This window comes from Mustela nivalis (assembly GCF_964662115.1).
Source record: "Mustela nivalis genome assembly, chromosome: 6".
Classification (NCBI taxonomy): Eukaryota; Metazoa; Chordata; class Mammalia; order Carnivora; family Mustelidae; genus Mustela; species Mustela nivalis.
In genome coordinates, this window is record NC_139025.1 from 82,193,439 (window position 1) to 82,205,529 (window position 12,091).

Consider the following 12,091-nt stretch of genomic DNA (forward strand, 5'->3'; position numbering starts at 1 on the left):
ATGCCATTATTAATGGCATTTATTATCTTTTTTAGGAGGGTGAAAGTAAAGCTTCTTATTGAGTGTAAGGCAAAAGTAGCCTTCTGCTTTTCTCCCTGAGAATCTTATGAGGACTACAATAGGTTTTTCTTACCCCCTCCTGGTGGGGAAAAGCTGTTTCTACATCTTTCTACCTTCTTTCCCCAACTATTGTACCCATAATTATGTTGATAGGGAGTCTCACTTTGAGAAACTCGAAGGGATTCTGCTGTTCCATCCGTGCTTGGATGCTCATCAACATTTCCTTGGCTAGGAGACACTGTTCCTGAAGCTGGTTCATATTTAGCTCCATCTCCTCATTCAAGGCTTTCCCCTCTTCTCGGAGCTCATTTAAAATGTTCTTTTCTTTGCTGTGCAGGAACTGATGTAGCTTTAGAAACTCCAAGGAGATGTGTTGCTGCAGATGTAGCTTGTTTTCCTGGAAACCTCCATGATCATCACCCTGGTAATTACTGAGACTAGCACTTGGGGATGGGGGCCCACACCACCAGTACTCATACAACTTGGGAAATACCATTTAACAGGAAGATGCATTAAAACGGCTCTTGAGTATCATCACTCAATCATACTAAATAGTAGAAGTCCTTTGGGAAACTTACTTTGTTTTTCTTAGTTAGTTCAACAGTTCAGGAATGAAATAGTCAAAGTGGTCTCTAGGTCCCTATTGCAGTACTGAGGATGGTAACCAATGCCATATTAAATAAGGCTGTGGGGCTAATTAATTAAACATTCTAGAACGAATGATAGTACCCTCCTACCCAGAAGTACAAACCGATGTCTACCAAGTGATGCTGTTAAACAGGGGCCATAAGGAGGCTGAAAGAACTATTCTTATCTAGAAATCAGAGTTGGAGGGATGCACTTCTGCTTCCAGGACAATATAGAAGAAGCAGGAATGGGCAATGTCTGAAGCACTGAAATTGATAACTGCTTTACAGCTTTCCTAAGGTACTGCAACATCCTCAGGGGTGAACCCTCTGACATCCGGGCTTCTCAGATCCTTATCCTCCCCATTTCTAGTGATCTCCACCTTTATCTACTAATTCCCTTAATCACACAGGACTTTATCATCCCCAACAATTTCACTCTCTCCAAAATTAACTTCTTATGCTCACTTAATCAGGTAATTCTATTGCAACAATTACTGGACATCATCAAAACCTCTTATTCATTGACCCTTTCTATTTCTGTTCATCATCGTCTTCTGTCTCCATATCTCCTCTTATCCAGCTTGGATTTTATGGTCCATTATTATAATGGCACTCTTAAAATTCATTCTATTCTCTAGCTCACACTTTTCCAGTTTTCCTTTTACCTATTTCATCACTGTTTCTCTGCCTTATTTGTTGGATCTGTCTCCTCTAACCAAACTCTAAGTATTAGAGTTATTTGATATTCTATCCGGGGCTCTTTCCTCTTCTCATTATATATTCTCTTTTTAGGTAATATCCTCTCCTTCCTCAGATTTAAGTCAATCTCTATGCTGACTTCTTATTTACAGCCTAGACCAACTTTTGAGCTCCAGATTCCTGTATCCAACTGTCTATTTGATGTTTCCACTCACCCATCCCATCTAATTGGTCACCACATCCAGCTTGTTTTTCGTTTCTTTTTTTTTTTTTTTTTAATCTCTAAAGCATATGCTAAAGTTGTTTATTTCTATCTCTGCTGCCTTTCTAGTCCAAGTTACTATCATTACTCTCTGGAATAACTGCAGTAGCCTTCTAAAATTATCCTTGTCTCTTCACATAGCCACTAGAACTAGACTCATATTTTCAAAATGAGATGAAATCATGTCCTGTTTGAACCCTATGATGGCTTCTTATTCATAGGAAGAAGTTCTAATATCCTAATGTTATCTATAAGGGCCTACATAATTGGACTCATATCTGCCTCTTCAGTCTCATCTTGCATTACCATAATCCAGTTTTATTGGCCCTCTGTCTAGCTTCCTATCTCAGAACTTTTCTCAACTAACTTCCTATTTCAGGACTTTTCCATATGCTCTTTGCTCTTCAAGAACATAGAATGTACTTCTCAAGTACATTCTTCTCCAGGCCACTTCCTTCATATTCCCCTCAACCAGTTCACTTGGCTAAGTTACCTATCCTTCAGTTTTCAATTTTAATGGGTGATTTCTTCAGAGAATACCCCTCCTGTAGCCTAGATTATTTCTTCATATGTATGTTCTTATGGTACCCTTTATTTTCATTTATAGTAATTATCACAGTTGTCATTTTATTGCTAGTAATGGAATTAATAGCACCCTAGTATAATATGGTATCTAGTGTAATACTTTTTCCACTCAATAAATATTTTTTGAGTGAATGAATGTTGACTGTAATAGCTGAACTGAGAACTCTTACAACAGAAACAACATTTTCTGGAGACATCATTATTTCCATCTATCCTTCTTTCTCTCACTGTACATGTTTCTTCTTCCAGATGCCAAAAGCCAGAGAAGATTCTCTTCCATAGAATAATTAATGAAGAAATAGAACCCCCAGTTTAGCCCCATAACCTAGGAACTGCTTTGCCAAGTTTCTAACTATTAATGTTCTCCTAGAGCTCCTGTGAAGCTCTAGGCAATAGTTGATTTCGTTTGGGGGAAGCTAAGAAAGATCAAATTGAATGGTAAAAAACAGCAATCCGAGAGACCTGCAGTCAGAAGTAGTCTGGTTATAAACCCAAACAAAAGAAAGATATTTCTTTGGGCATAAAAATCTTTAGTGGATTCCTCTGATAAATCCATTGTTTTGCCATATAGAAGAGGAAAGATGAGACAGATCATGACCTCAGAACAATCACCTAGTGACTGAGCCATCAGAAGTATCAGCATGTAACAGGAAAGGTCAGTCTATTCTCTGTGTTGATCAACCATTGAAAGCTTATTTCATACAGTGTCCACTTTCTAATTCTATAGCCCAGGTGCCATTTAGTATATTGATAATATACATATAGGCACCTTTCTACTTATATAGCTGAAGTTACAAGCAAGGTGTTTCAGTTCTATCTCATAACCCCTTTACCCTGCTTCTCACCTTGTAAGCAGCAATAGCATCTTTCTGCATATTCTTCAGGGACTGAAGTTCCTTCAGGGTTGCTTCCAGTTCATCTTGATGGGTGGTGAGCTCCTTCTGGAGATACCACATAGAGTTAATCCACACTAACTTGGGAGATGTCGGGCCATAGGTGTGTATCTCTAAGCCCCAGGGTGTCAGGGGAAAAAAGCAAGTTATTGCTGCAAGTGCTTCCTTTCCCCTGAATCATAATTCCTGTTTCTTCAAAGAATTGTAAAGAAAATAACAAGTTGCAGAAAAACTTAGTTTTATGCTCTTATTAGCTTACTATAGGGGTTTGAAGAAGATAACTCTGCATTTTCTACTGTAGTAATACTGTTCTCACTAACTATACTTCTACTTACATTGTTATCATTTAGAATACTCATTCCTGGGGTGACTGGGTGGCTCAGTGGGTTAAGCCTCTGCCTTCTGCCTGGGTCATGATCCCAGGGTCCTGGGATCGAGCCCCACATCTGGCTCTCTGCTCAGTGGGGAGCCTGCTTCCCTTCCTCTCTCTGCCTGCCTCTCTGCCTACTTGTGATCTCTCTCCCTCCGTCAAATAAATAAATAAAATCTTTAAAAAAAAATACTCATTTCTTCCTTTTGCCCATTCAAATGTAAATTATTTCCCACTTCAAGCTTTCCTTCACCATACATCCCCTATTTCAGTTTTCTCTAATCTTCTTTGAAATTATAAATATTTATGAATTACAAATGTGACAAAATTTAGCTCTCAATAGACTATCTTGCTTCTGTTGTTTTATTCATTTTAAACTTGACTAAATTTCAAGACTTTTATAATAAGAGCAATATCTTGTACATCCATACTCTACATGGGGTCTAATAGAGTTCTCTCATGGCAGCATATAGGTCAATATTTGATTGATTGAGTGAGTAGGCCAGAGCTACTCCACTGCTCCTTTCCTATAATCAGCAACTCTAGAGAAAGAACTTTGCAAGATATGTTGTATTTTCTAAGCTTACTAATAATCATCTGAATAAAGGTTGGCAGAGAGAAGAAACCCTACAAAAGATTTTTCCCAGCTTTCCTAAGGCATTTTTCAAGGTCCAGGGCTCACCCACCATGAAGAAATGGACAGCATCAGAGATCTGCAGGAAATCTTTAGACTGCCCCACAGACAACCGAGCATCTTTGCATTGAAAGCAGATCAGTTTTCCATCTGGCTTACTGAATATTTTCAGGTTCTCTCCATGCTCTGGGCACTGTGGATGGCCCTTGAGTAAGGGTAGCTTCTTAATCTTCTCTACCAGCTTCTCAAGTACAAGGTTGAATGTACAGTTGCTATATTGACATAGCATCTTACACTCAGGACAGAATGTTTCCTTTGCTTGCTGCTTCCAAAAGTTTTGGATACAGGCCTGGCAGAAGTTGTGGCCACAGCTTAGCATCAATGGATCACGGAACCAATCATTACACAGTGGGCAGTGTAGCTCCTTAGTAATATCTTGTATCTGCACTTTAGAGGGTATCTGGGTGATCAGATCACATACTTCCTCGTAGTTGCCTGGCTCAATGTTGGAGCAGGGTCTGGAAGGTACCTTTGGAAAAGAACAACTAAAATGAGTTTCACTTTCCTGCTGCCCATTTCAACACTCCAGGAGAGTGGGCTCCATTCTTAAAGGAACTGAGAATAGGTACAGCCAGAGTAAAAGCACCGGTCTCCTCTTTGAAAGTGATCTGATAAATTCATCATTTTCTAATGTTATTTCTACTCCCAACACTATTTAAACTTTAACAGAGAACTAAGGCAAAAGAAAGAGTATTCAAACTAAGAATGTTTTTTATTGTATATTCTTTCCACCCACTTTCCCAATGTATTAATTAAAAGTTTTACTTTCAACTTTTGTTTTACTACTTATTACCTTTTTGTTTTGTTTTGTTTTGTTTTGTTTCTAGAAGTCACATACAAAGAATTGGAAGATCAGATTCCTCAGTGATATAATATCACCAACCATAATATCATCTAGTCTTTTCCTCCTCCTTTTTAAGAACACATTCCCCAGGGGCACCTTGGTGTCTTAGTGGGTTAAAGCCTCTGCCTTCAGCTCAGGTCATGATCTCAGGTCCTGGGATCGAGCCCCACATTGGGCTCTCTGCTCAGCATGGAGTCTGCTTCCCTCTCTCTCTGCCTGCTTCTCTGCCTACTTGTGATCTCTCTGTCAAATATATAAATAAACTCTTTAAAAAAATAAAAAAGAGGTGGCGCCTGGGTGGCTCAGTGGGTTAAGCCGCTGCCTTCAGCTTAGGTCATGATCTCAGAGTCGTGCAATCGAGCCCCGCATCGGGCTCTCTGCTCAGCAAGGAGCCTGCTTCCTCCTCTCTCTCTGTCTGCCTCTCTGCTTGCTTGTGATCTCTCTCTGTCCAATAAATAAATAAATAAATAAATAAATAATAAAATAAAAATAAAAAAGAACACATTAAAGAAATAACATACATATAGAAAAATGCAGAATCATGCATATAATTAAATGACTCTTCACAAAATGAACACATCTGTGTAATCATCACCCTGATCAGAAAACAAAACTAATAGCATTCCAGAAGTCTCCCATATACCTACTTCAAGTCATTATCCCTCATCAAGGTTGACCCCTGTCTTGACTTCCAACACTATATACTAGTTTGCCTGTTTTTGAATTTTATATAAATGCATGCACTATTTATTCTTTTGTTGCTGACTTTTTTTTTTTTAAGATTTTATTTATTTACTTGACACACAGAGAGAGACAGTGAGAAAGGAAACAAGCAGAGGAAGTGGGAGAAGGAGCAGGCCCTCCACTGAGCAGGGAGCCTGATGTGGGGCTCAATCCCAGGACCCTGGGATCATGACCTGAGCCAAAGGCAGACAATTAATGACTGAGCCACCCAGATGCCCTGTTGCTGACTTCTTTTATCAACCTTGAATTTGTGAGATTTTTGCATATAATTCTATGTAATTATAGTCCATTCATCTATTGTGTAAATATAGCATAATTTATTTCTCCATTCAACTGTTGAAAGACTTTTGGGTAGTTAACATTTTCAGGCCATTATAAATATTGTTGCTGAGAACATTCCAATTCATATATATATGTATATATATGTGTGTGTGTGTGTGTGTGGTGTGTGTGTGTGTGCATATGTGTATATGTATATATATAGATTTGTTTCATTTTCTTTGTTCAGTGTAACTTTTAAGATTTATCTGTGTTAATACACATAACTGAAAGTCATTCATTTTCACTTCCATATGATATTCTATTGGTGGGAATTGTATTTACTCATCTTACTGTTGATAGACAATTGGACTGTTTTGGTGTTTTGCCATACAACCAACACTACTATGAACATTCTTTCTTATGTTTCCTGGTATATATATGCAAGGGTTTTTCCAGGTTATTTAATGTTAAACCAACTTTTCTTCCCTGGATCTAACCTATCTTGATCATGATATATTTTTCATATATTCTTAGATTTGGTTTTGTAGCATTTTATTTAGAATTCAACCTCTATGTTCATGGCTGAGATTGCTTTTAATTTTCTTTCCTTAAACCATCCTTGTCTGGTTTTCATATCTTATCTAAGTTATACTAACTGCATAAAATTAATTAGGGAGGGACGCCTGGGTGGCTCAGTGGGTTAAAGCCTCTGCCTTTGGCTCAGGTCATGATCCCAGGGTCCTGGGATCGAGCCCCGAATCAGGCTCTCTGCTCAGTGGGGAGCCTGCTTCCCCCCTGTCTCTCTGCCTGCTCTCTGCCTACTTGTGATCTCTGTCAAATAAATAAATAAAATCTTTTAAAAAAATTAATTAGGGAGTGTGCCTTCTTTTTCTCTTCTCTGAGTGTGTGTAAAAATAATAGAATTATCTGTTCCTTGAGTATTTGGCCAAATTCACCAGCATAACCTTTGGGACTGATGCTTTGTTTTGTTGTTGTTGTTGTTTGTTTGTTTTTGCATTATCTAGAAGTACTGTTTTACTTCTTCAATACTTAAGGGATCATTTAGATTTTCCATAATTTTCTGACCCAGTTATGGTAATTTATATTTTTCTGAGAATTTACTTTGCCTAAGTTTATAAGTGTATTTGTATAAAACTATATTCTCTTATTATCTTTTTATTGAAATATACATACATAAGGGTATATACAGTATTTATATATTTTAAATAAGAATAACAAAGCAACATTTTGTAATTGCCACCCAGGTCAAAAAGTAAAACACTAATTGCCAATACCTTTGATGACCCCTGTGTGTTCTTTTCCAATTGCATATGTCTTTTTTCTCATAGATAGCCAATATTCTGCTTTTTTGACTTAAACATTACTATACTTTTCTCTATTATTTCATCATTTATGATTGCATCCCTAGCTAATATAGTGTTTAGTTTTTTTCTTCTGTTTTGAACTTTATGAAAATACCCCAGATTAAGATAGTTAGGATTCTTTATTATCTCTCATTGCCACTCCTTCACCAAGGTTGTAGCTCTTCAAATGTCCCAGCTTTATTCAAAAGTCTCAGGTCTAGTTCCTTACTTGGTGCAGGTCTAAGGATTGTTAAATCTGAGGTTTCCTCAGTCTCAGTAACTCTAAACTACCTCAATGCTTTTAAGTTCTATATTCTTTTCTTTTTAATTTGGAATTTCTCTTTACTTTTTTGTACACTCCATTTCAAAGTATGGATTTCAAAGGATGTCTGTTACATCTTAACTGGCATTTCTGGGTATTTTATAGTGGTAGGTTTTCCAGGAAAAATGGTTAATGGCAGGGTTGCCTGGCTGGGAACTTCAGGGAGAACCCCGCAAAAACAACTATTAAACCTGAAAAACTGTCAGAATGAACTTTTGTAGAACTTTGGGATCTAGTAAAAACTTATAACCAAGGGAAAACTTAAGGAAGAAGCTGCCACATGGTAGTAAGAGTATAACTGTTGCATTTTAAATCATTCACACATCACTCTTCACTCCCTAAATTGTTGACAGCCATGAAGATGGCAACTGTACTCTTGGTACAAGTTGCTAGTGCCAGAGGGAGTATGAAAGCAGTACTCACAGCTAAATTTATAGTGATAAACACCTACCTTTAAAAAACAATGACCACAAATCAATGATCTAACTTTCTATAAAAAAAAAAAACCAAACAAACAAACAAACAAAAAACAAGCTAAATCCAAAGCTAGCAGAAAGAAGACAAAAAGATTAGAGTGGAGATAAATGAAATAGAGACTAGAGAAACAAAAGAGAAAAATTAATGAAACCAAAAGTTGATTCTCCGAAAACATCCACAAAATTGACAAACCTTTAATAAGCTAATGTTTTCTAAAAGGAAAGAGAGAAGACTGAAATTATTAAAATCTGAAATGAAAGTAGAGATATTACTAAAGGCCTTAGATACTAGATAGTATCTACTTAGATACTATAATACTGGAAAAGTATTATAAGAGAATACTGTAAAGAATTGTATGCCAACAAATTGGATAACCTAGATGAAATGGAAAAATTCCTAAAAACATATTAACTAACAAAACTGACTCAAGAGGGGCACCTGGGTGGCTCAGTAGGTTCAGTCTCTGCCTTCAGCTCAGGTCATGATCTCAAGGTCCTGGGATCAAGCCCTACATCAGGCTCTCTGCTCAGCGGGGAGCCTGCTTCCCCCTCTCTCTGCCTACTTGTGATCTCTGTCTGTCAAATAAATAAATAAAATCTTTTAAAAAAAAAACTGACTGGAGAAAAAATAGTAAATATGAATAGACCTATAATAAGAGATTAGTAATCAAGAACCTACCAATAAGGAGGGGAAAATATGGCAGAGGAGTAGAGGACCCTATTTCAACCAGTCCCTTGAATGAAGATGGATTTCTGCCAAATCATTCTGAACACCCATGAAATCAGCTTGAGATGTAAGAAGTCTACAAACAGACTATCTCTGGCGGTTAGTCTCGAGGTATGAAGTGGGGAGCTGTGATTTTGTGAGCAGATATTGGAAGATAGGGGAGGGAACCTTCATAAACTTGCAGCAGGAAGATGAGAAAAACGCAAAAATCTCCCATGCAGGAGATGGGGCACAGACTCTCAGACAAGTAGCAGTGGGGAAAGAACTTTAGGACAGCACCCCAGACAGAAACCTGGAACTACAGGTGTGTGCATGAGAACTGGGGTGGCTTGCAGTTTTAGAAGCACAAAGGGCAGAGACGTGCCTGGCCCTGGGAGCGGCATTTGGGAGTGCCACTGTGGGGCACACAACCCAGGAGACTATGGTTTTTAGCAACACAGACAGAAACAGAGACAGTGTGGCCTGGAGAGCTCAGTAAAGAATAGACTGTGATCTTTCTGTTCTGAGACAGAGGTTTGAATGAAGTCACATCTGCTCTTACTCTCGGAAGAGATTCAGAAAGCTGTCAGGGAAAGCTGCCAGAGAACAGAAGCCCCCAAAAGTTGGTATTCACTGAGCACATCCCCCGCCCCCCAGAAGGCAGAGCAACTCTGTCCAAATAAGGTTGCCTCAATAACAGCATGGCAGGCCCCTCCCCCAGAAGACAGGCTGGAAGAACAAGAGGAGGACAACCCTAAGGTCCCTATAAAACAGGTGCATCTTGCTTGGGTTATGGTTAATATTCAAACTCTGCATTCCCTCAACCACCCCTCAACAGAATGACTAAGAGGAAAAACCCCCAACAAAGAAAAGAACCAGAAACTAGGGCCTTTGCCACAGACCTAATGGATATGGATATAACCAAGATGCCAGAAATATACTTGAGAGTAACAATGATGAAGTCGATATCTAGGTTTGAGAAAAATGTTAATGACCATATAGAATCTCTTATGGAAGAAATGCGATGTAACCAGGTTGAATTTTAAAATGTGATGAATAAAATGCAGTCTAAACTATATACTCTGACCATCAGGTTAAACAAGGCAGAAGAACAAATCAATGAGCTAGAAGATAAGATGATAGAAAAAAAGGAAACCCAGGAGGCATGGGAAAAACAGATTAAAGCCCAAAGAGTCAAACTGAGAGGGATTAACGACTCAGTGAAATGTTTCAAAATCAGAATTATTGGGATCCCTGAGGGGGTGGAGAGAGAGAGATATCTAGAAGATATGTTTGAGCAAATCATAGCTGAGGACTTCCCTAACCTGGGGAAGGAAACAAATATTCATGTCCAAGAGGCAGAGATGACCTCTCCCAAAATCAGACTGACACCATGACATATAAAGTACAATTCACAAATCTTAGATCCAAGGAAATTATCTTGAAAGCAGCAAGGGGAAAGAGATTTCTTATGCAAAGAGGGAGAAGCGTCAGCATAACCTGTCTGCAGAGACCTGGCAAGCCAGAAAGGGCTGGCAAGACATTGAGGGTACTTAAATGAGAAGAACATGCAGTCAAAGATGGGTTCAAACAAAAACTTTATCTAGCAAGGTGTTCAAACAAAAAAAAAAAAAGTTTTTTTTTTTTCAAAAAAAAAAGTTTTTGTTCAAACAAAAACTTTATCTAGCAAGGATGTCATTCAGAATGGATGGAGAGACAAGGAGCTTCCAAGACAGGCAGAAACTGAAAGAATATGTGACCACGAAACCAACTCTGCAAGAAATATTAAGGGGGATTCTATAAAAGGAGAAAGAACCCAAGAGTGATAAAGAACAGAAATTTGCAAAGACAATATATAGACACAAGGACTTTACAGGTAACATAATGACAGTAAAATATCTTTCAATAATCACTCTCAATGTGAACAGTGTAAATGCTCACTTGAAAAATTATCCTGATACTAAAACCAAATAAAGATATTACAAGAAAATAAACTAATTTTAGGATTTTTTTTACAGGAGAATGAAAAGCAACTCAAAGACTGGAGAAAAGTATTTGTAAAGCTTGTACCTGATAAAGGTCAAATATCCAGGATATAAGAAGAACTCTAAAAATTCAACAGCAAAAAAACAAACACTCAATTTAAAAATGAGCAAAGGACTTGATTAGATATTTCTCCCAAGAAGACTGACAGATGGCCAACAAGTATATAAAAGATGCTAACATCATTAAAGAAATGCACATAAAAACCACAATGGTTGGTTCATACCAACTAGGATTGCTATAATTTTTTTAATAGAAAATAACAAACATTGGTGGGGACCTGGAGAAATCGGAAACTTCATACATTTTTCTGAGAATATAAGATGGTACAGCTACTGTGGAAAACAGTTTGGCAGTTCCTGAAAATGCTAAACATAGAATTAATACATGGCCAACCATTCCACAACTAGGCAGATACCAAAAAATATTATAACAGGTGTTCAAACAAAAACTTGTTCACAGATATTAATAGCAGCACTATTGACACTTGTCTCAGTTGGAAATAACCTAAATGTTCATCAGCCAATGGAATGGATAAATAAAATAAAATTTGGCATATCCATGAAATGAAAGATTATTCCATTATAGGAAGGAATAAAGTACTGATACATGCTACAACATAGATGGAACTCAAAAACATTATGCTAAGTGAAAGAAGCCAGGCACAGAAGTCGCATATTATTTCATTTGTATGAGTATCCAGAAAAGGTGAATACATAGAAACAAAAAGCAAATTAGTTGTTGCCAAAAGCTGGAGGGAGGGAGAAATGGGGAGTGACTGGTTAACAGGTATAGGATTTATTTTGGGGCCACAAAGATATTTTGGAACTAAGTAGAGGTGATGGGTACACAATACTGTGAATGTGCTAAATAGCAGTCACTGAATTGAACACTTTAAAATGGCTAATTTTATGTAAATTTTACAATTAAAAAAAAATGAAGTCATATCTGACTCCAGAGCCAAAATTTTATACTGAACAAGATCCTACTTTGCATAATGCTGTATTATGGCTACTGTTGATGTGTACCACCAGAAGTGGCTTTGATCTCAATGCCTAAGAGTCTGATGAAGTATGCATTCAATAATGCCAGCTCTGTTCTAAAGCCTATATTCCTGGGGCATTGAAATGAGTAAAATA

At 37.6% G+C, this 12,091-nt stretch overlaps 1 protein-coding gene and 1 long non-coding RNA gene across 7 annotated transcripts in view; one reads left to right on the forward strand and one right to left on the reverse strand.

Moving 5' to 3' along the window:
- The window catches only part of LOC309867070, a 78,420-nt gene extending 66,919 nt beyond the window's left edge, over nt 1–11,501 (forward strand). Inside the window, exon 5 of the long non-coding RNA XR_014312968.1 lies at nt 10,928–11,501. This is a non-coding gene — a long non-coding RNA (uncharacterized lncRNA). The remainder of the gene's footprint in view (nt 1–10,927) is intronic.
- Nucleotides 1–12,091, reverse strand: part of TRIM69 (tripartite motif containing 69) — a 49,090-nt gene that overhangs the window by 12,235 nt on the left and 24,764 nt on the right. For 3 of the 6 annotated variants that reach the window (XM_082735306.1, XM_082735310.1, XM_082735307.1), the window contains 3 exons: nt 4,185–4,661; nt 3,081–3,176; nt 224–481 (listed from right to left, as the gene is read on the reverse strand). In XM_082735306.1, coding sequence (XP_082591432.1) covers nt 224–481; nt 3,081–3,176; nt 4,185–4,661 — 831 coding nt within the window. The remainder of the gene's footprint in view (nt 1–223; nt 482–3,080; nt 3,177–4,184; nt 4,662–12,091) is intronic. The other 3 variants (XM_082735308.1, XM_082735309.1, XM_082735311.1) reach the window with 2 other exon arrangements.